Source organism: Salvia splendens, chromosome 21 (assembly GCF_004379255.2).
Source record: "Salvia splendens isolate huo1 chromosome 21, SspV2, whole genome shotgun sequence".
Classification (NCBI taxonomy): domain Eukaryota; kingdom Viridiplantae; phylum Streptophyta; class Magnoliopsida; order Lamiales; family Lamiaceae; genus Salvia; species Salvia splendens.
The window spans coordinates 22,903,291-22,924,362 of NC_056052.1; the positions used below are offsets into that span (position 1 = coordinate 22,903,291).

The window sequence follows — 21,072 nt, forward strand, 5'->3', positions numbered from 1 at the left end:
ACCATCAAATCATATCACACCAGAATGAAATTAGTTTTTCTTTTAAACAGTTTTTTACACAAATATGAATATATAATTTTATAATAGGAGTATCATCATCCATTGATCTCGAGTCCAGTCAACCAAACCCTTGCAATGCAATTGGTCTAGATAGATAACAGTCATTTTATTATCCTACCGAATAAAATAATGGATAAATATGTGACGACGAAAAGAGAAATTTCGAAATAAGGGGTTAAATTCGCTGACCTTTCGTAATTAGGGATTCAATTCGCTGACCGTTCGTAATTTGGGATTGAGGCATGCGTATTCTTCAGAATAAGGGATTTGTGATATTTTATCTTATTTATGTTCTTTTTTAATATTATTTCACTCTAACCATTTATCAATTTCCTATATTACCCTTCAAATTTTTACCTAAATTCTACTTCAAGATTTTGAAGATCCAACGTTCAAACTTTTACCTAAGGTTATGTGGTGTGGTGGTAACAATCATATAAAAAATTGCTCTTTCTTGTTTTACAATTTTGTCATGATCCTGTTGCTACCTCGACTTCCGATTTACGAAGAATAATTTTAACCAAACACAAATAAAAATAAAAATAGAATATATGATTCACATGTTGAAAATAACGTAATGCGAATATAATTTAGATTATACTATCCTTTTTACAATATCATAATTACAACATTTTCATTTTCTTCAATAAAATGATTAGTGTTTAATTAGTGTACATAATATAATATGTGTACATAATACTATATTTGTTGCATTTATTAAAAGGGGAATAGTTTAATTAGAGGTTGGGAATTTGGTTTAGAGGTATATAACATAATATGTGTACATAATACTATATTTGTCGCATTTATTAAAAGGGGAATAGTTTAATTAGAGGTTGGGATTTTGAAATTTGAACATTGGATCTTCAAAATTACAAAGAACTAGAATTTAGGTAAAAATTTGAAGGGGTAATTTAGGTAATTGATAAATGGTTAGAGGGAAATAATATTAATAAAGAATATAAATAAGATAAAATATCACAAATCCCTTATTCTGAACAATACGCATGCCTCGATCCCAAATTACGAAAGGCCAGCGAATTGAATCCCTAATTACGAAAGGTCAGCGAATGTAACCCCTTATTCTGAAATCTCTCCGACGAAAAAACCCACCCACCCATCACATCAACAACTCACAATAATAAGCAAAGTTTTGGCGTCAACAGCTCAATGAACAACTTCACATTTCCTTCTCCAATTTATTAATCTTGCCAACAAAGGTTTACTTCTTTCTCCCTTCGCGGTGTACTGTTTGTAGTATTAATTGATTTTAAGTCGATTTCGATGTAAAGCACAACTGCTAGTTCATATATGGTTTTCTGAATTGATTTTAAGTCGATTTTGATTTAACAGCTAGCTCTTATCTATGATTCGAGGTATTTTTTGTCGAGATCATGTTTAATTTCGCCTGTTTCTATTGGTTGATCGATTGCAGGTTCATTTCTTTAATTTTCAAGAATTTTTATGTATTTTCCTAGTTAACCTGGCTTTGCGAGACGGGATTTTTCTGGCAATAACCGGAGGAAGTGGTTAGTTTATTAGTATGTTAGTAGTGTCTGCAAAAATAGAGAAGTATTTTGGATATGTAATTTCATCCTGGATCAAAACTATATTAAGTTGCTCCTGTAAGAGTAATTGTATTGTATATGGGAACCGGAGAATGAGATGGGGAGCAATAAGCCATTGCTGTCGTAGGAGTTCTCATAAATTTATTTTCTGCAGGCTGAGCTTACAAGTGAAATATCTTAATGGGTGATGGTCCTCGAGGAATACAAGTCATCCCTGATTATTTTGCAGCATCAACTTCTTGTTCAGGCTCTCCTTCAACTCCAAGCCAAGCATCATCATCAGCCACAGAGTTGAGGTGCTTTTTATTTGAAGAAAATTAATAAAGAAAATGGATTTATGTGACTCCAAATTGATTGCTATTGTAATTGTTTGCCTTAGCTTAGACCTCAGAGTCTCACATCATCTCGTAGAAGATTAAAAAGCGCCAGATCCATGTTGAACTTGTTTAATTTAAGGGGACGTTTGTCTTGGAAATTAGGCGCAAATGGTGAGGAAAAGGTAAAAAAGGACTCCAATAGTTTCCCAAATGATAATTGGTTGGAAATTAATGTTTTTCTGTTTTCCGAAAACTCAAGCATTACAGTTTGCAGGTTGTATTAAGTGCTGTGGAGGTGGAATCTCTTCGTTCAGAAATAGCTGATTTAGAAGAAAGAGAATCTCACTTTAAAGCTCAGTAAGCAAGCTTCATTCTGCATTTGAAATTTCCTACTTACCCACTAATCAGCTCCCTATAATATCTTATTCTTTCATTTTCTTTACACCTTCTGTCTTGCCTTCTAGTGATTGATGTAAGCCATTTTTCCAGACCAAGTTTCACTATATAATTATTAATCAAACATTACCTAAACTCTATATTACTCCCCAGTAGACCCTTTGTAGGTTAGGAGTTACATGGATAAACTTATGCAATATGCACATATGCATGTGGGAGTTTCTTATGCATTTACCTCGAGGTTGGCATCAGTCACTGCATTAATTTAATCTCTATTTTCAGTGACCCCTTAAGTGCTTCAGATGCTTGTGATTTTTCAGATTGAATGATTCTTTCTCAGCACTCACTCCTGGGTTTTTTTATGATAATTTTAATCAACTCCCCTTACAATCTGAAAAGTCTACCATTCAAGTTTTCTAGATTGTTTCTTATGTATACAGATTGGAGCATATAGATGAAATTCTGAGATCTGCACGTCTATCTGGCTATCTGTACATGCGAATGGTAAGCTGATCTATCTCATCATGTCAACATTTTCTCATCTCCTGAGCATCTCTATTTTGTCTGCTTCATGTAATATGTTCCTATTTCATTATTTGTAGAGATGGGCAGCATTACCTAGAGAACAACCTCCCATAGATGATACTGAAGTTGATGATTGGCTTCCACGCTTCATTGTCCTTCATGGATCATGCATCTACCTGTATACGAAAGCCACTGGTAATTGATCTGAAACTAAGTTTATCTTTAACTGCATTTCTTGATATTTCATAACATCTTTAGGAGTAGCTCTGTTTATGCTATTAGCTTGTTTACTTAACTTGGAATATTTAATCCGGTTATTGGCGGCAAGGTTGGCCAAAGAAATTTTGCTATTTAAAATTCCATGTTTTTAGCTTTCAGCTCCTTCTGATCAAACTAAATAACTAATGTGTCCGTAGATTTAATGAGACACTTTTTGTTACTCAAACTCTATTCCACATCTCTCAGTTCTGCTGATCATAAGAAAACTGATGTCTTTCTTTAGTGGACTATGGAGCCTTTGTTCTGTCTGGTGCTGTGTGGTTGGCTATTAATTTATGGGCATACATCTCATATTATGGTATACGTGGTGCTTCACTTTGTCGTAAATCCGCGACATAATTCTATTCAGTGATTACCTCAACCTTCATCCTCATGTTGTAGATGAACAAATTATATTTCTACCTTGATCCATCTATCTTTCCCAGCTAATAATGTGCTACTATAACTTTCTGTTTTCATGCATTACTCGATGTTTTAGATACTTGATTTTTTCGCGTTGTTCTTCTTCGATCTCGGTTATGTTTTAATGAATTTTGTTATCTGCATTGGCACAATGCATATCTTGTACGCAACACCCTTCCAATGTTTTCCTACTCTTGGCTTTCAAATGTTAATTTTTAAATTTTTTTTGTTTGTTGTATATATTATGCAGATTTAAGTCCGCAGGACTCCGCTCTCCTACCTGATGTTATTGAAGTTGGCCGTCTTCCTTGCTTAACACTGGAAGATGAAGCATCTCGATATTGCTTTTATATTTTAACCCGTCATGGGCTGCGATATGAATGCTCTAGCAAATCCAAGATACAAGTATGTCAAGTTTGCCTCATCTTCTATACCTTGCCTATATGATTACCTATCAGAAAAGTTCCAAGTGATCGAAGTATTTTGAAAGCAGTCCTTATTTTATCCATATGCTCTTGATCTCCAGGTTGATTCATGGCTGGAAGCACTGCAGATTGATTGCAAGTTGGCACTCGATCCTGACGATCTGAACGAACCAAAGGTGTAACTCGGTTTATCTTCTATGGATTGTCCTTGCATATTTCAAAACTGAATGATATCACCTTGTTGTAGCCTATTTTTATCGTGGCTGGTATCACTTTGTATAATTGTATGTAGCTTCTTTTATCATGGATCAGAGATGGTAGACGTTTTCATCATGTACATATCCTGCTTCCTGCTTTGATTTTTGTATTGTTTTTACCAGGCTCATAATATTTGTGAAGTTTTGCTATACCTAAGCATATACAATTCTTTTCGACTATTTTTTCTTTTATAATACAATTGAAAAAATATTAACGCCAAGAACACATGCAAACAAAAGAACCAGCTGGAGAAAAAGAAAAAATAGTGATATTTATTTCTCTAATGATATTGATAACAAATTTCTCTATCTATACTCCTATGCGGTTCAACTCTCATAATCTGGACAGGGAAAGAACCGACAAAGAAAATTCGGTGCGGAGTTTATAATTGGCTCTATGACTCAATTACAAGATTAAAAAAATAAAAGAAAGAAAGATACGAGATCCTAAGTCGATTACATCCTGTACATAATATATCTCAAATAGATCTTCATCTCTCTAAGTATTGCTTGGGCTTGTGAGGTGATGGATGGGGCGACGAGAGGCCGTCCCTAGCAGCTTTCTTCATAGATCGTCAGCCCATCGCTGCTGAATTCGCATGGTGGCGTCAAGTAACCATTTGTTCCAAGTAATGCGTCGCCTCACTTTCGTTCCCTACAAATTCAAACATACTACTATTTCAATAACTCAGCATATTTGCTAACAAAGCTTTCATATATATATATATATATAAAGCATTGTTAACCTCAACTTGGACCGTTTGTGAAGATGAAATCAACGTGAACAGAATAAGTCCAGTATCTTGTGTTAGCTCAGCAACCTATATGTCAAACTTTGCTTGTTACTCATCATGCAAAAAAGTAAAGAAAGAGAAGAGAAAAGCATGATGGAAGACCATACTCGTGGAAAACTGGCAATCAAAATAATGGGAACCCAACCGTCGTCATCCATATATTGTTTGAGATAAACATCTTTAGCAAGATTATCATCACTGCAACAATATCAAATTTCAAATTCCAGTTAGTATATATGTTCAAAATTATAAAGTTTTTTTAAAGAAGGCAAACATGAAAGACAGATTATAAATACCTGAAGTAGTATTCGATTTGGTTACGAATGTTGTCTCTCAATTCTTGTGTTTCTCGTAGTAGTGATAGCAGTGGTGACTCCGATGGAACAAACGGTGGTGGAGGTGGATGAACAAGTGAAGAAGGAGACGACGAAGGAAGAAACGGTGGAGGAACAAGTGAAGAAGATGGTTGTAGACATCCCAGTGGAGGATAGTAACCATAATTAGTAGTAGTAGTAGTATAAGTGAAAAACGATGAAGGTAGTTGTAGAAATCCCATTGGTGGATAGTAGTAATAATTAGTCGTATAATCAGGAGTGAAAAACGGAGGATCCATGCTATCTATGCTATGATATGCTAATTAAAGAGATTATGTAAATGTATGTATGAAGAAGAGTAATTAAATACGAGAACAAGAGAAGAGTGAAGAATGAATTACTGGCGTCTGATTAAGGGCTTGTTTATATAGATTTTACAAATGTTTGTGATTCCTTTTAGGATTATGATTCTGTACAAATATAACTCCAATTTAATTAGATACGGAGAACACTATTTCATCTAATTTTTCTTATTTTGGTTTACCGCTTCACTATTTATATAACTCCAAACAAAACATATGTTACATGATTTATATTTATGGTATGAGGGAGTCTATTAATTTGTGTATGTATATCCATATGTTTTTTTGTTGACATCTGAAGAAGTAAATATCATGTACTGTATTTATGTAAGTTAAATTTGATCATAAGCCGACGAACATAATGATTAATTTTGATCTATTAATTAATAGATTTAATTGATTGTGTATATCTCTTTATTTGCACTATATGTATCTTATATGACTATAGATTATAAAATTAATAATCTAAAGCTTAATTGACTATAAATTAATATTTTATCGAAAAAATGAATATTTTATATATAGTTGGGTAAAAGATAAACCATAATAGCAACACTGTTACTTTTTCTTAATACAACATTATAGCCACTGAACTTGAGTTTACACCTTATCTCAATATGGCGTCTCTGTCGTTTTAGATGAAAACATCTCTAGCAATTTCATGCAACGATCAAATTAAAATTCTCATTCGAAACATAAAAAGTAAATATTCAAGTTTTTATACTTTACCAATTACTACTACTTTTTTCTTGTTCGATTACTGTTTTATTTTAGATAAATTATTAAATAAATCATGGAAGGTCATCAAATTGTGGTCTGTTTATTTTGACACCCTTTCTCTCATGCAGATGTTCTCGTCCACGACAAATTTGAGAAACACAAAATCGATTTTCCTGTTGAAGGAAGGGATAATGGGTTTGACGTAGAGCTCGAAAATTGTAGTGGGAGAGTTTAGGTTTTTATCACAGAACATTGTTTTTCTTTGGATTGAGCATGCGCAGCGGTGGCGTCCGTCGCCACCGCCGTCCGCGCCGCTGGCACGGACGCCATCCTCCGCCGCTGCGCTCGCGCCGCTGGCACGGCGCTGCTCGATGTATCGAGCACGTCCGTGCCAGCGGACGCACACGTGGCGCGCTCCCATTCGTCAACGGCATAGCCGTTGTGTTTAAATATTTTTTATTTTTTTTTAAAAATCGGTATTTAATTATAAATAATGCTAAAAAATAAAAAAAAAATATTTTCCAAATCCCAAAAATATGGCCGTTTTTTCCCGTTTTTTCTGAATTTTTTTTATTTTTTTTTATTTTTATTTTTTTCCCAAAATCATCTATAAATACACACATTCATCACTCATTTATCACATCAATTCACCTCTCATTCATCTCTCATTCATAATTTTTATACAAACTATCAACACATTCAACATTCACTCAAAACATCAAATGGATTTCACTCATCTCATGGCGGAAGCGGAGCGCGAAGAACAAGAATACTACGAACAACATCGTGCCGCTTACGAAGCATATGTCGCGGCGAATACCCTCGCTCATCCTCCTCAACGCACTAGATCAAATCGCCGCTACATCCATCGTGACCGGGAGGGAGCCCACGAAAGGCTCGTTGCCGACTACTTTGCCGACCATCCGCGGTTTCCGGCAGATTACTTCAGGCGCCGTTTTCGCATGTCAAAGCGCTTGTTCATGCGAATTGTCAACACATTGTCCGCACGTGTTGAATACTTTCAAACAGGTGTAGATGCAGCCCGCCGGCAAAGTATCACGGCGTTGCAGAAGTGTACGTGTGCCATCCGACAACTCACTACTGGGCAAACGGCCGACATCTTCGACGAGTATTTGTATATCGGTGAGTCCACTGGAATCCTTTGTTTAAAGAATTTTTGCGAGGGCGTTCGTTCTGCTTTTGGGGATGAATTCCTTCGGGCACCCACCACCGATGATTGCCAACGGTTGCTTCGTCTTCACGAATCAGTCCATGGCTTTCCCGGAATGCTTGGCAGCATTGACTGCATGCATTGGAGGTGGAAGAATTGCCCGACTGCTTGGAGGGGGCAACACTTAAGCGGTCACAAAGGCGGCGGCCCAACACTTATCCTTGAGGCGGTCACCGACTATCGCCTATGGATTTGGCATGCATATTTCGGCGTTGCCGGATCCAACAACGACTTGAACGTGCTCTATTCTTCACCACTCTTCAATGATGTGATGAATGGTGTAGCACCGGCGATCGACTTCACCATCAACGGAAATACATACCGCATGGGTTACTATCTCGCCGATGGTATCTACCCAAGGTGGTCGACGTTCGTGAAGACGCTCCACAACCCGCACGACCCGAGACGGGTTCTTTTTGTGCAGCGTCAAGTGTCAGCGCGGAAGGACGTCGAAAGAGCCTTCGGGGTCCTTCAAGCTCGATTCAACATTGTGAAGGCCCCGGCTCGGCTGTGGTACGTGAATAATATCGCCGACATCATGTTCACGTGTATTATATTACACAACATGATTATAGCCGACGAAGGGCCGAGGGCGGCTAGCTTCTACGACGAGGACGAAGCCGGAAGCTCAACAGCGAGGTCTCCCCCACGCCGAGGCGAGCATACGACGGTTGGCCAGAGGATCGAGACAAGACACACAATGCGCGATACTCGAATCCACAATCAACTACAAGAAGACCTAATCAACCACATGTGGGCGAAATTCGGCAACGAGTAGTGGTTTTTTTAATTTTTAGGATTTTAATTATGTAATTTTTTATTTTTAGGAGTTTAATTATGTAATTTTTCATTTTTAGGATTTTAATTATGTAATGTTTAATTTTATTTGTCATTTGTAATATTTATTGTGGTTTTTAAATGAATTTTAATATTATGAAAATGTTATTGTTTAATTGAATTTTAAATTAATTGTGCTCGTCCTTGCGGAAGAGCACAGTTGTGGGTGTTGTGCTCTTGCCAGAGAGCAGGCATGAATAGTACCGCCAGGGCCCACAACCGTGCCGCTGGCAAGAGCACGGTTGTGGATGCTCTGAGACACATTTGGAAAAACAAAAATATTAAAATCAATACAGTAAACTTTTTTTCTAACCCATTATAAATGGGTTTTTAGCCTATAAATACATGAACTTTGAATTTTTTTTTGTTTTTCCCCTAAACTTTAAAATTTAAATATAAATACATGAACTTTTGATGCTTTTGATTTTTCCTCAATATATAAAATCAAAATACATGTGGCAAATTAAAGCTTATGTGGCAATCAAAACTACACAAATATGTTTATATTAATTAAAAAATAATAAATATTAAGTCCACATTAGCCATCTTTCACCCTCCCTGCTCTTTCTTGGTGAGCTCTTCGTGAAGGCTCTGCCCGCCGCGCGCTCATATGGTAGAGCGCCATGCGAGAGGCATGTGGTTCGATTCCAATCAACTCTACTTTTGACGTTGACGTGGCCATTGTGATGGGCAATTCTGAATTTAGTTGTTGATAGATAAGAGCATCTCAAGTGGTTCTGGACATGCAATAGCCCTCCTATAGCCTTGTCACTGTCACATCATCAGCACTAAAATCCTCCTGTCACATCATCTGAACATGCAACTTAACATGCAATAGCCCTCCCATAGTCTATCCACATCACTAATAACAATTATATAATTTAATTTACAATCGTAGCAATATACGGAATTTAATTTACAAGACAAATACAGGAAAATTGAATAATATTATTAAAATTTAAAAAATACAATAATTTTTTTAAAAAAGTACAAAAATTAAAAAGTACAATAAAAAAATTACATAAAAAATCACTCATCGACGCCGTCCTCGTTAAAACAAGTGGTGCTAATGAAAATGATGTCCAAAGCGCGTATATATAGTGTTTCGAAAAATTTAAAAAAAAATTAAAAATCTGGCGCCGGTCTGACGCCGATCCGGGGCCTACAATGGCGCCGTGAGGATCGGCGTCAGCCCAAGAATTGGCGTGGGCACGCCGATTTTGACGTCGATTTCGCCGACGCCGCTCGCAATGATTCGGCGTCAGCACCGGCGTCCGCGAAAAATCGGCGTGCCGGTGACGCCGCCGCCATTGGAGATGCTCTAAGGACGCATCATTTTCAGGTTTTTTATTGCAACGATCACACGTGCATTCCACGTGTCGGCAGCCGACCCATAACGTTCCAACACAATCCACATGTCCCCACAAAAGTTATAAAACAACCGATCCAATATCAACCTCATCATCATCCCCTACAAGAAAAAAACAAACCAAAATGGCAAATTCAAGCGAGGAATTCCGGCTAACCCTGCCCGGCGCGAGCCAGGATGGGCGGCTGCCCCGCCATTACCTGGCAGACGGGCAGGGAGCCAAGAAAAACATCTCGCCTCCCGTCGAATGGTACAACGTGCCGGAGGGGACCAAGAGCCTGGCTCTTGTGGCGCGGAACATTGACGCGCCCGAGCCCGAGGCCCCCACCATCCCGTTTAATATATGGGTGGTCGCGGACATCCCCCCACGATGAAGGGGCTACCAGAGGGGTTCTCCGGCAAGGAGGTGGAGGCCGGGGTTAAAGAAGGAACGAATGATCTCAAGAAACACGGCTGGGAGATGCCTAAGATGCCCAACCCCGGCCACCGGATTGAGTTCAAGCTTCTTGCTTTGGATCAAGAGTTGAATCGCTTCTTGCTTTGATCAAGAGTTGAATCTTGGCAATAAGGTTATTATTATTAATATTTTAGCTCTTTTTGTTCATCATATAAAATTAGTCTACATCTATTTTCAAAAACTTTTTACAACTAAAAGTGAATATATCACATAACAACCAATCTTACATTAACAGCAAATTGCACCATTTGATAAACTCCATCAGTTTCATAAAAATAGACATTTTTAGAGTGACATGAATTTTAATGCGCAAAAATAGACATTTTTAGAGTGACATGAATTTTAATGCGCAATTAATGGTAAAATAAGAAAGGGATACCAAGAAAAAAAGTTAAAAAAAATAGAAGTGTATTAGTTTTATGGGGGACGATGAAATGAAGAGTGGGTTTATTTTTATGGAATGGAACTAAGTTTTTTTTTTGGTAGATATAATTGAGGAATGTATTGATGATGATGGTTGTGCAGGTGACGGTGGAGAAGTTGTTGGAAGCAAGTGAAGGGCACGTTGTGGGCGAGGCCGTTTTCATAGTTACTACCTAAGTTAGTACTCCTACTATTTGTAAACCACATTTCCTTATTATTCGGCTATTACAATATCTGTATGTATGTTTTGGGTTTAATTTGGGACTTCTCAATAAATTTTAGCAAAATTTAAGCGTAACATTTGAGCTTGATCCAGATAAATGTTGTATATAAGCGATTCAACATTTCAACTAATATGTGAATTTCATTTCACAAATTAACTAGGATGAAAAGGGATCATTGTGTATAAAATACTTATCAAGTATCTTGGCACTCGGCAAATGGTTTTTAATTTTTATGCTAAAAATCACTCTAATGGTGTTTGCATAAATATCTAGATTTTTCCTATAAATAGGAATAGTATATCCATTATATTTAACCGTGAAAAAGTTTGACACATTTTATGCAATCGAGAAATGATAATTGAATAGGATAAAGTTGTAAGATCCCTTGCTTTATGCTTGGTCCAATTCCTTATAGAATAAAGTGATCAAGGCATATCCTGAATTCCAAGAATTTTCTGTATAGTAATCTTATGAAGCAAAAACAAATTTGTTTACAAAGTCTACTATCTAAATAAAAATGATCGCAAATCTTTGGTTGGAATGATTTTTTTTTTCTTAATTGATACACTACAGGCACTTCAAATGGATAATATTACTTTCATTAAAAAAAATCCAATTTCCGGTAACAGGAGAAACAAAAACGTGAAAAACACAGAATTACATAATGAAGAAAAAGTTGTAGGTTGATTCAAAAATTTTCTTGTCAGTTTGTTTTTATTAATAATTAATTAGGACTAATTACGTATAGTTTCAAATTTCAATCCCGGTCTATGTAAAAATTTGAAATATTATCAAAACTATCACTAATCTAAATTTTCAGTGCCTAATCGTTAACTCCAAGACTAATTTCTTTCAGAAAACCTAGAAACTATGTGCCAAATATGATTAAAATATACTACTAGCTAGTACTATAAATTTTTTATTTCAAACACCGATATGTATGTTGAAAAATCACAACTCCAAAATTGACCATTAATCACTAACTTGTAGTAACAAAATAAGAAATCATTATTTGATGGCTATGGACTATGACGGACTTCGAATTGAAATGAAAATTTATTGATCCAAAGAAAAATGAACAGAATCCAGATTAGAATATTATTCAATTTTCAAATGAGAAAACCGGCCAAGAAAGCGCAGTGATTCTTTCTCTTCACTTCAAACATTATTCACAGAAAACTCAAATCGTTTCCATCAAACTTCAAACATTATTCCAAACCCTCAAAATTAATCCTGATGAATACTATAGAATTCAGAGGTAATCGAAGAACAGATCCAACAACTTAATCGACAACAAGACAAGAATCTGTACATCTGACGTGACCTTACTCCATAAATACAATTTTCACAGATCATCCAATCACCGAAAGGTACAATTTGATATTATTATTAAATCACATAATTAATTTCCATGAGCATAATTTTAGTTCCCTTATTCATCCTCAGTGGTATATATATACTGTTTGCTGCTCACACAGTCATCTCAGCTCGCTGTATTATCAATTTCCTCCTCATTCTCCTCGACAAGTTCATATCTTTTGCCTCTAGATTCGTTGCGAGATACTGCTTGGGAAGCATGTCTTCGAGTATTCTCGTGACCGGCGGCGCCGGCTACATTGGCAGCCACACCGTTCTGCAGCTGTTGCTCGGCGGCTACAAGGTGGTTGTGGTTGATAATTTGGACAATGCGTCGGAAATTGCGCTCACGAGGGCCCAGGAACTTGCTGGGGAGAAGGGGTCCAATCTCACTTTCCATAAGGTTTTCTTACTTGTCAAGATTGATGCTTTTCTTCTGTCTTTCATTTGGATCTTTTTTGGGGGTGTTTGATCTTGCGCTTTTAGTTGTGGTTCATTCGGATTCTACAATGGCTTTTGTTTTGTGCTTGATCTGTATTGATCTTGATATTTTCTGTGATCTGTTTTGTTCTTGGTTTCTCCGGATGATCTATAGGGGTCAACTAGAGTGATTAGTAGCCAATATTAATGAATGTATTGGTTGATCTGCAAATCTCTGCTTGATGTGAATTTTGATTTTATAAGCATATTAGTTGGTTTTCATTGGCATCATCGATCTGAGTATCTTTGGCCATCGTTTCAGAATTTTGGCTTTGTTGTGGAGAATTCAATGTGTGAAGTTCGTGTTAAACCTGAAGGTTATTCTTTAACATTGTTTTGACTGATAATGACTTTGATGCACTGATAGGGTTGATGTTAAAAAGATACTCTGTTTGAAATGTTTTGCTTGATTCATTTCTAATTCAGCTATATCACGATTCATTAATAAGGTTGTGTGAGAGAATATTTTGTTTACTATCGTCCTTGTTTCTGGTTGGTGGCAGATAGATCTCCGGGACAAGCCTGCACTTGAGAAGCTTTTTTCTTCTCAAAAGTAAGTCTTCTTATGTTATGTGGTTTAGTTGTTCACATCCTTCAAACAAATTAAAATATGTTATTGTAAGTGTAAAAACTATTCTTATTTTGTGAGTGCTGCCATATGCTCTTTCCCGCATACTGAATTCTTTGTAGAGATGGATGCCTGGACGTTGATTGTTATTCCTTCAAAGTTCTCGTCCACAGACTTCAATCGTCATATTCATTGTTAAATGATTACTTTCAAACTTCATCTTTTTCAAGATACTCCACTCTTGTATTAACCTCTGTATATATGAGGATCTACCTGATACTACATTGTAACATGAGTAATATTTTTGTATTGGCATCGATTTTAATTATCTGATCTGTGTGTACAAAAAGTGCATTTTATATGATACTGGATTAACATTTGGTGAAGTTACTCAATGTCTGTATGCACCCATGAAAATTTCTATGTAACACCTTAATAATCACACCTCTTTCTCACCTGATGCTGTACTCAATGAAGGTTTGATGCCGTTATTCACTTTGCCGGATTAAAAGCAGTTGGCGAAAGTGTGCAAAAACCCTTGCTGTATTATGACAACAACCTTATTGGTACTATAGTTCTGCTGGAGGTCATGGCTGCCCATGACTGTAAAAGGGTAACTACCATGATTTGGCTATCACTCCATTCTCATACTTATTTTATTTTCTTTACTATGTTTTGACTCATTCTCACGTTTCAGCTAGTGTTTTCATCCTCTGCTACTGTGTATGGTTCACCGAAAACGGTCCCATGCACAGAGGAGTTTCCCATTAGTGCTCTGAATCCTTATGGAAGGACAAAGGTATATCAATTCATTTTAATGGAAATGTTTTGAGAAATGAAACTCATTAAGGATATTAAAGTACACGTGCTGTATTTATATGCTACTTTACAGTATTTATGCGAGTTGCTATTCTGTGCTATTAGTAAGATCACCCGAATACAATTTTTTTCAGCTTTTCATCGAAGAGATATGCCGTGATCTTTACCAGTCAGACCCCACGTGGAAGATCATTTTACTAAGGTACTTCAACCCAGTTGGTGCACATCCTAGTGGTTATATTGGCGAAGACCCTAGAGGAATCCCAAACAACCTTATGCCCTTTGTACAACAAGTGGCTGTTGGAAGGCGACCTGCACTCACAGTTTATGGAACTGACTACGGGACAAAGGACGGAACAGGAGTAAGAACCTTTGTCTAGTCTCATATTGTCTTTGTAAAGACAAAATTTAGTGAACATCTTGAAAATCCACTGAACCAAATTTTTTTCTGTTTATTGGCTCATTATTACTCATGACATGCTACAAGCCTACAACCTCTTGTTCATAGGTAATGATGATATTCAAATATATTTCCATTTCCTCAAGCAACATAGTCTATTGTGAATTGTAGGAGTAGAAGGGTCAGTGAAATTGGTTGGTAGGAGTTGAATAATTAATATACATAATATTCAGATGTATTTGAGCATAAGCTTGACATTTGCATAACTAGTACTAGATGTTTATTAAACTTCTGTATATGTCATATTCAGGTGCGTGACTATATCCATGTCGTGGATCTAGCAGATGGCCATATTGCAGCTTTGAACAAGCTCTCTGATCCTTCTGTAGGTATGTGCTCTGTGTAGGGTAAAATCATTTTTGTTCATGCGTTGATGTTTGCATGAGATTGTTGGATGATCTAGAAAATTCCCGCTGTTAAAATTTAATGAGTATTTAGTATTTACAGAGTCATTATATTTCAGAATCTCTATGCATCAAAAGTATATTGATCCTATGCACATTCTTATTATTTTTATTACTTTTTGTGATGCCAACTCATAGATTATTTCACCATTATATATCTGGTGTATCAGCACTTTGTTTAACACATGATAAGCTCCTTTCTTATAACTTATTAACTAGGCCACCTTTGCCTATGTTTTCTATTCATATTGACAAACTTGAGTGTCCAATAAGAATTATTTTGACCGCATCATCTTCATCTATGCACTTTTTGAGTAAATTTGATCGACTAGATTTAAGCCAGAGATTCCTTATTCCAAGCTATAGGGAGTCTAATACTTTATCAACTTTGATAGAAAGGCTTCACAAGTTTTAGCCTTGTACTATTAGATGTAGATCTTATGTTTTGTGGCTTAATTTTTGGTGATGCACGTAAACCGCAGGATGTGAGGTGTACAATCTTGGGACAGGGAAAGGTACATCTGTTTTGGAAATGGTAGCTTCTTTTGAGAAAGCATCTGGGAAGGTAAGTTCTTGAAACTTTCATCGTCATTCCATGATTAATTTGTCGAATTAGATGCCACATGGGGAAGAATAGTACTCATGGACATGGTGCTGTAAATATACATACATCGTATCATAGTTGGACAAATGAATTGACAAAACTAAAATGGTTCATCTTAATACCATTGATATTTTGTTACTCCAATGGAGTGATATGATTGTTGTGATGCTGCAGAAACTTCCATTGGTGATGGCTGATCGACGACCTGGTGATGCCGAGATCGTGTATGCTGAGACAGACAAAGCTGAAAAGGAGCTGAAGTGGAAGTAAGTCTGCAACTCACTATCTGATTGGCACATAGGAGAAGAAACTAGATTGAGTTGTAATTTGTTGACTGAGTGTTGCTTTGCATTTTAGGGCGAAATATGGGATCGACGAGATGTGCAGGGACCAGTGGAACTGGGCTAGCAAGAATCCATATGGATATGAACCTGCCAAGTGAAGTTGTGCATTGTAATAGTTGTCTTTTGTACCAGAAATCTCTGGCACAGTGAGTGTTATTATGAGAGTGGGAATGCTGTATGTTTATGTTTTCAAACTCAAAACACCCTAAACTTAATAAAATGCTGGACACATTACTTTTTTCTCATCCTTTACTTTTCTTGTGTTTAAAATGTTGAGTTACAATAAAATAAGACTCATTACCAGCAAATTTCATACTAGAAGCAGGACAGATGCTCAGAGATGATCAAATGTTAGATATATTACAAGAAAGCGAACTGGATATATATTACAAAGAGAGGGTTTAGAGTTTAGACGTACTAATAATTATCGAATGTTGGATATACTACAATACAAGAAAACGAACTAGATGTACGCAGGTACAATTCTATCCTCTAGCGACGCTCTTGCTCTGTCGAATGCAGCACTTTGTTCCGCTTCCTTCTCTTCCAGTAGTTTCTGAGACTGTTCCAGTTCCTTAGATGCAATCAAATGTTTGCCCTCCAACACCTCCTTATTTTTAGATAATTTATCTAGCTGAAGCTTCAAAAGTCTCACCTCGGCTTCGATTTGGAAGAGCCGGTCCTTGGTAGAAGAGATATGCTCTCGCAAAACATTAAGTTGATTCTGGTTGTTGATCATGGCTTCTACTGCCTCAGCTTCCATCTTCTTCTTTTCCTCCACCTCACGAGCTTCCATTGCTTCTAGCTCGTCTTGCCAAACTCTATATCCGCAAGAACCTTCTCCCTATGTGTATGATTCAAAATTTCAAATATAAACACATAAACCCCTTCACTAAAAATGCAGCTAGATACCTCAAAATTATTAGTAAGATGGACTGTTAAAAATCCAAACTTGTGAACATCTAAACACATAAAATCGCTTCACTCTAAATGCAGCTAGAAACCTCAAGATTATTAAGGTGGACTGTTAAAAATCCAAACTTGTGAACATTTATGCAAATTAAAACAGAGTCTGAAAGCAATCAATGGTACAACAGAATCAATTCCAACGAAATTCAAGAGAATAGGGGGGGAAAAACCTCCTTGATTCTGCAGAGGAACATGATCCGACCACCCGGAGAGGATCCGGTAATAACCCTCTTGACTCGGCAAAGTCCGGCGCCGCAGCCGCCGCAGTAAGGCACGAGGATCCATTCATGGGGCTTGACGTCGTCTTCTCACTTGTTAAACTTCTTGTCCTGAAAAACAACAAGCTGATTGAAGAAGAATTGGAAAAGGAGATGAAGAATGAAAGGAGAGGACAGACATGGGGGCAAGTGTAGAACCAGCGATTGGGGTTTTGGGGGGTGCGGGACTGTTTACGGTGGCAAATTCTGGAGTTACGCAGATGAGACACCGCTCATATCGTTTCTCCCACACACCCTTCATCCTCCTCTCTATATGATTATTGATTAGTAATCGAAGACGCAAAAAGAGACTATATATATATATATATAGGTTATAAAATTTTGAATTGCAACCCTAAACATAAACATTTGATGTAAAAGATATGGAAAGTTATGTCTGATACCACCACTTCTGTCTGCACCTGCGTCCATCTAGTCTGCATGGTGGGATTTCTCACTGCTGCTAATTCACTCACAAAGTGAATACTTTTTGTCATTGAATTGACATTGATGGGAGTTTTTGTCACCTACTTTTTGGTAGCTTTTGATATTAATGAGATAAGTCACTATGGGAGCGGGTCAATGTACATGATCACGGGTGAAGTTTTTGAGAAAATACAATTGAAAAAAAGAAGATTATTTATAATTTTTAATCACAAGTGATCATGACAACTAAACGATCCTTCATGTATTTAGTCGTGGGACTAGACAACTATCACTTGCTAGCTTGGTGAGAAGATGATGGGGCTGGCCGAGGAATATGTGTCGGGCATGTCCAAAATTCTCAATAACGTTATTAGAAATGAAGGATATCAAAATATTACTCCATGTATTTTTTAAAAATAGAAACTCTTTCATTTTGGTTTGTTTTCTAAAAATAGAAACATTTCGTTTTAGTAAACTTCTTTCTCTCTATGAGGTAGGATCCATTTTTCACCAATACACTTTTTCTTTCTATTTTTCTTTTACTTTACCAATTTTGTGTTAAAATCCGTGTCGTTTCAAAAGTTCCTTTTTTTTAAACATAGGGAGTATATATAAGTGTGTTCGGTTGTGCCATGAGTCCCTATTAATTTAACTTTTTATAAATATTACACTCCCTCCGACCGGGTTAAGATGACACATTTCTTAGTCGGCACATGATTTAGGAGTTGTTGGTTAATGCAATTAATGTGAGAGAGAAAAAGTGGGTGTAAGTATTAAATGGCGAGAGAAAGTTGCAAAAAGTAGAAATGTGTGATCTTAGTTGATACAAACTAAAAAGAAGAGTGATCCAAGCCCCTTGCCTAGCGGTAAAGGGCGCTGGATACCGCGTTCATCCTGGAGGTCACGAGTTCGACCCCTGGGAGGCGCGTTCCCCCTTGGGGGTGATGGGTTCACTGGCCAGGACCCGGGAGCTGGGGGAGGTAGCCTAGACCCGTGCTTGGGGGAGGTAGGTGGACTCGTTTGTTCCCACTCAGACAACGAAGCGCAGCTCGGTGGTAAGACGCTTCACCTCCGACCATTAGGCCGGGGGTCCGAGTCACTTCGGGGGTAGATGGGGAACCATCGTTGATCCTCCTTAAAAAAAAAAAACTAAAAAGAAGAGTGTGTGTTGGGACTAAAGGATGGAATTGTATATATTTGTAGTTAGAATAAATTGTACAGAGTTGTTTGTAATTATCTGATTGCTTGGTAGACGACTGACCTACAGACTAACATTAGTGTTTCCATCGTGGTCACCTATCATAAAACACTATCCAAGAAGATTCCCATGGGTCACTCTTTTTACAATTATCACAGACTAAATCTAAACATAGTTAATCTTGAAGTTCTTAAAAGATGGATGTTACAAAAGAAGATGTATCTATCTTATTAGTATGAGTAAAATCTATCAAATTTGTTAATCTTTCATTGAAATGCAATTTCGTACCTGCATGTTCTCATAATTTCTCTATTTTTTGGTGTGTTTCGATTCATTTATATAACCCACCGCTTTACAAGTAGGAGTCACTCCTTGTCTGTGCCCTATGCACCGACGTTCCCTTCCTACTTTTGCCCATATTTTACATCATTGTCATAGTTGTTTAGTATTAAGTCTGATGCAAACGTGCCACGAGCCACAAAAATGACTGTATTGATAGAGAACGTACATAAAATTCTAGTTTCTTCGAACTCAAAATATACTCATCATTATTATAAAAATGAAAATCACTATTTATAAGTGGTTTGGATTGCAAAAATGAAAAAAAAATCAAAATTAATAAAATGATAATTTCCAGCCGACATAAAACTGAAATCCATAGTATGGCACAGAGACTTCCATAAAGTTTGAAGAATGATTTGGAAGTGTCACACTTTAGGTTTTAAATAAAACCTCAGGGTAAATAATAGTAGTAGTAGTAGTAAAATCAGAAATTGCAATAGAAATAAGAATGGGGACTTACGAAATCAATAGCTTTCTTTTCGTTAAAAAGGAGTTTAGGGTAGAGACAATTATCATCTATGGGGGTGTAGCTCATATGGTAGAGCGCTTGCTTCGCATGCGAGAGGCACGGGGTTTGATTCCCGCACCTCCAATATTTTTATTATCATTAGCATTAATTTTATCTTATACCTCAGACTTTTATACTTTTATTTAGTAGACAATAGTAACTCAACTATAAGTCTATTTCTACAATTCTAACAGTAATATGCTTGGGCTTGGGCTTGGGCTTGGATCCGGCAACGAGAGGCCGTATCAGTATCCCTAACAGGTATCGTCAGCCCATTGCTGCTGCATTCGCATGGTGGCGTCAAGTATCCATTTGTTCCAACTAGAGCGTCGCCTCACTTTCTTTCCCTACAAATTCAAGCATACTATTATTTCAATAACTCAACATATTTGCTAACAAAGCATAGGAAATTAATAAGTAGATTATTTATAAAGCAAACCTCAACTTCCACAGTTTGTGAAGACGAAATCAACGTGAACAGAATAAGTCCAATATCTTTTGTCAGCCCAACAATCTGTAATTGTATGTCAAACTTTGCTTCTTACTAATGCAACTACAAAAAAAATAAAGAGAGAAGAAAAGCATGATGGAAGACATACCCGTGGAAAACTAGCGATAAAAGTAATCGGAACCCAACCGTTGTCGTCCATATACTGTTTTAGATAAACATCTCTAGCAAGATTATCATCACTGCAGCATCAATTTCAAATTATCTTCAAATAAAATTAAAGAAAAGAAAAACAAACATATACCAAGAGAAAATTCTATACATATATACCTGAAGTAGTATTCAATTTGGTTAAGAATGGTGTTTCTCAATTCTTGTGGTGATAGCAGTGGAACAAACGGTGGTTGAGGTGAACGAACTTCTGAAGGAACAACAAGTACTGGAGAAGATGGTTGTAGATTATTAGGGTTGAAAAACAGCGGTGATAATTGACGTCGTCGATGACGAGACGGTGGTTGACGCTGAACACTAGGAGGAGCCATGCTACCCAAAGAGAGAATCGGTATGTATGAAGAACAGAAGAAATGGAGCGAATTAGGGTTCTTATATGCAATCGTAGGAGTATTAAAAAACCCCAATTCTATTGAGTATATATTAGATATTGAAACACATGCGTGTTATATATGTAAATTAATATAATCATGTAATTTTAGGGTTTAGTTTCGGAACTCTTATTTCATCTTTCTTTGTAGATGAGTCTATTCATGTTACATATGGTAACTATATATTTTCCAAATCTAAAAGATATATATGGCCATAATATAATTTTCCATTATATGAACATATTTGTAATTTAAAAATAATGTAATGGATAAAATAATAAATTTTACATTGTTTTTACTAATTCAATTTATTGAGAAATATTATGC

General features: G+C 36.7%; 5 protein-coding genes and 1 pseudogene across 15 annotated transcripts; 3 read left to right on the forward strand and 3 right to left on the reverse strand.

The window, feature by feature from the left end:
- Window positions 1-1,179: 1,179 nt before the first annotated feature.
- LOC121785124 lies at window positions 1,180-4,409 on the forward strand. 3 transcript variants are annotated; one of them, XM_042183490.1, is made up of 9 exons: window positions 1,180-1,280; window positions 1,496-1,589; window positions 1,783-1,924; window positions 2,013-2,127; window positions 2,220-2,302; window positions 2,782-2,845; window positions 2,944-3,061; window positions 3,798-3,952; window positions 4,074-4,409. In XM_042183490.1, exons 3-9 carry the CDS (start codon window positions 1,809-1,811, stop codon window positions 4,152-4,154), a joined length of 732 nt encoding a protein of 243 aa, XP_042039424.1. In that variant the 5' UTR covers window positions 1,180-1,280; window positions 1,496-1,589; window positions 1,783-1,808; the 3' UTR covers window positions 4,155-4,409. The 3 variants fall into 3 exon arrangements, with proteins under 3 accessions (XP_042039424.1, XP_042039425.1, XP_042039426.1); XM_042183491.1 differs by lacking the exon at window positions 1,496-1,589; XM_042183492.1 differs by lacking the exons at window positions 1,180-1,280; window positions 1,496-1,589 and having other exon boundaries at window positions 2,008-2,127.
- A 120-nt stretch (window positions 4,410-4,529) lies between these two features.
- LOC121784617 (la-related protein 1A-like) lies at window positions 4,530-5,674 on the reverse strand. The gene is made up of 4 exons (XM_042182795.1): window positions 5,320-5,674; window positions 5,131-5,221; window positions 4,976-5,050; window positions 4,530-4,884 (listed from the first exon to the last, which is right to left on the reverse strand). Exons 1-4 carry the CDS (start codon window positions 5,634-5,636, stop codon window positions 4,795-4,797), a joined length of 573 nt encoding a protein of 190 aa, XP_042038729.1. The 5' UTR covers window positions 5,637-5,674; the 3' UTR covers window positions 4,530-4,794.
- A 4,307-nt stretch (window positions 5,675-9,981) lies between these two features.
- On the forward strand, window positions 9,982-10,913 carry LOC121784390 (annotated as a pseudogene).
- Window positions 10,914-12,093: 1,180 nt separating this feature from the next.
- LOC121785362 (UDP-glucose 4-epimerase GEPI48-like) lies at window positions 12,094-16,240 on the forward strand. 3 transcript variants are annotated; one of them, XM_042183756.1, is made up of 10 exons: window positions 12,094-12,330; window positions 12,439-12,719; window positions 13,300-13,349; window positions 13,842-13,977; window positions 14,062-14,163; window positions 14,318-14,545; window positions 14,894-14,972; window positions 15,530-15,612; window positions 15,826-15,917; window positions 16,009-16,240. In XM_042183756.1, the coding sequence occupies exons 2-10, from the start codon at window positions 12,537-12,539 to the stop codon at window positions 16,091-16,093; spliced, it is 1,038 nt and encodes a 345-aa protein (XP_042039690.1). In that variant the 5' UTR covers window positions 12,094-12,330; window positions 12,439-12,536; the 3' UTR covers window positions 16,094-16,240. The 3 variants fall into 3 exon arrangements, with proteins under 3 accessions (XP_042039690.1, XP_042039689.1, XP_042039688.1); XM_042183755.1 differs by having other exon boundaries at window positions 12,095-12,330; window positions 12,407-12,719; XM_042183754.1 differs by lacking the exon at window positions 12,094-12,330 and having other exon boundaries at window positions 12,342-12,719.
- Window positions 16,241-16,336: 96 nt separating this feature from the next.
- On the reverse strand, window positions 16,337-17,721 carry LOC121785363. Of its 7 annotated transcripts, XR_006046948.1 has the most exons (5): window positions 17,626-17,716; window positions 17,362-17,491; window positions 17,135-17,293; window positions 16,651-16,839; window positions 16,337-16,557 (listed from the first exon to the last, which is right to left on the reverse strand). XR_006046948.1 is itself a non-coding variant. In XM_042183761.1 (4 exons), exons 1-4 carry the CDS (start codon window positions 17,651-17,653, stop codon window positions 16,797-16,799), a joined length of 360 nt encoding a protein of 119 aa, XP_042039695.1. In that variant the 5' UTR covers window positions 17,654-17,716; the 3' UTR covers window positions 16,337-16,796. The 7 variants fall into 7 exon arrangements, 5 of the variants coding, with proteins under 5 accessions (XP_042039695.1, XP_042039692.1, XP_042039694.1 ...); XR_006046949.1 differs by having other exon boundaries at window positions 16,337-16,839; window positions 17,381-17,491; window positions 17,626-17,721; XM_042183761.1 differs by having other exon boundaries at window positions 16,337-16,839.
- Window positions 17,722-19,709: 1,988 nt separating this feature from the next.
- LOC121784583 (la-related protein 1B-like) lies at window positions 19,710-20,742 on the reverse strand. Its single transcript, XM_042182752.1, has 4 exons — window positions 20,474-20,742; window positions 20,295-20,385; window positions 20,135-20,209; window positions 19,710-20,042 (listed from the first exon to the last, which is right to left on the reverse strand). The coding sequence occupies exons 1-4, from the start codon at window positions 20,683-20,685 to the stop codon at window positions 19,950-19,952; spliced, it is 471 nt and encodes a 156-aa protein (XP_042038686.1). The 5' UTR covers window positions 20,686-20,742; the 3' UTR covers window positions 19,710-19,949.
- Between the last annotated feature and the right edge of the window lie 330 nt (window positions 20,743-21,072).

Bases quoted from the DNA above. Each gene is read 5' to 3' on its own strand.
- LOC121785363 (XM_042183758.1), bottom strand. From the start codon at position 17,158: ATGTTCCTCTGCAGAATCAAGGAG. The intron at 16,840-17,134 runs GTTTTTCCCCCC...TCATACACATAG, and splicing joins TCCTCTGCAGAATCAAGGAG to GGAGAAGGTTCTTGCGGATA.
- LOC121785124 (XM_042183490.1), top strand. From the start codon at position 1,809: ATGGGTGATGGTCCTCGAGGAATACAAGTCATCCCTGATTATTTTGCA. The intron at 2,128-2,219 runs GTAAAAAAGGAC...TACAGTTTGCAG, and splicing joins GCGCAAATGGTGAGGAAAAG to GTTGTATTAAGTGCTGTGGA. The intron at 2,303-2,781 runs GTAAGCAAGCTT...TTATGTATACAG, and splicing joins GAATCTCACTTTAAAGCTCA to ATTGGAGCATATAGATGAAA.
- LOC121784617 (XM_042182795.1), bottom strand. From the start codon at position 5,636: ATGGATCCTCCGTTTTTCACTCCTGATTATACGACTAATTATTACTAC. The intron at 5,222-5,319 runs GTATTTATAATC...ATATTGTTGCAG, and splicing joins CAAATCGAATACTACTTCAG to TGATGATAATCTTGCTAAAG. The intron at 4,885-4,975 runs GTTAACAATGCT...TTGAATTTGTAG, and splicing joins CACAAACGGTCCAAGTTGAG to GGAACGAAAGTGAGGCGACG.
- LOC121784583 (XM_042182752.1), bottom strand. From the start codon at position 20,685: ATGGCTCCTCCTAGTGTTCAGCGTCAACCACCGTCTCGTCATCGACGA. The intron at 20,210-20,294 runs GTATGTCTTCCA...ATACAATTACAG, and splicing joins TTATCGCTAGTTTTCCACGG to ATTGTTGGGCTGACAAAAGA. The intron at 20,043-20,134 runs GTTTGCTTTATA...TTGAATTTGTAG, and splicing joins CACAAACTGTGGAAGTTGAG to GGAAAGAAAGTGAGGCGACG.
- LOC121785362 (XM_042183754.1), top strand. From the start codon at position 12,372: ATGAGCATAATTTTAGTTCCCTTATTCATCCTCAGTGGTATATATATA. The intron at 12,720-13,299 runs GTTTTCTTACTT...GGTTGGTGGCAG, and splicing joins CCAATCTCACTTTCCATAAG to ATAGATCTCCGGGACAAGCC. The intron at 13,350-13,841 runs GTAAGTCTTCTT...TACTCAATGAAG, and splicing joins AAGCTTTTTTCTTCTCAAAA to GTTTGATGCCGTTATTCACT.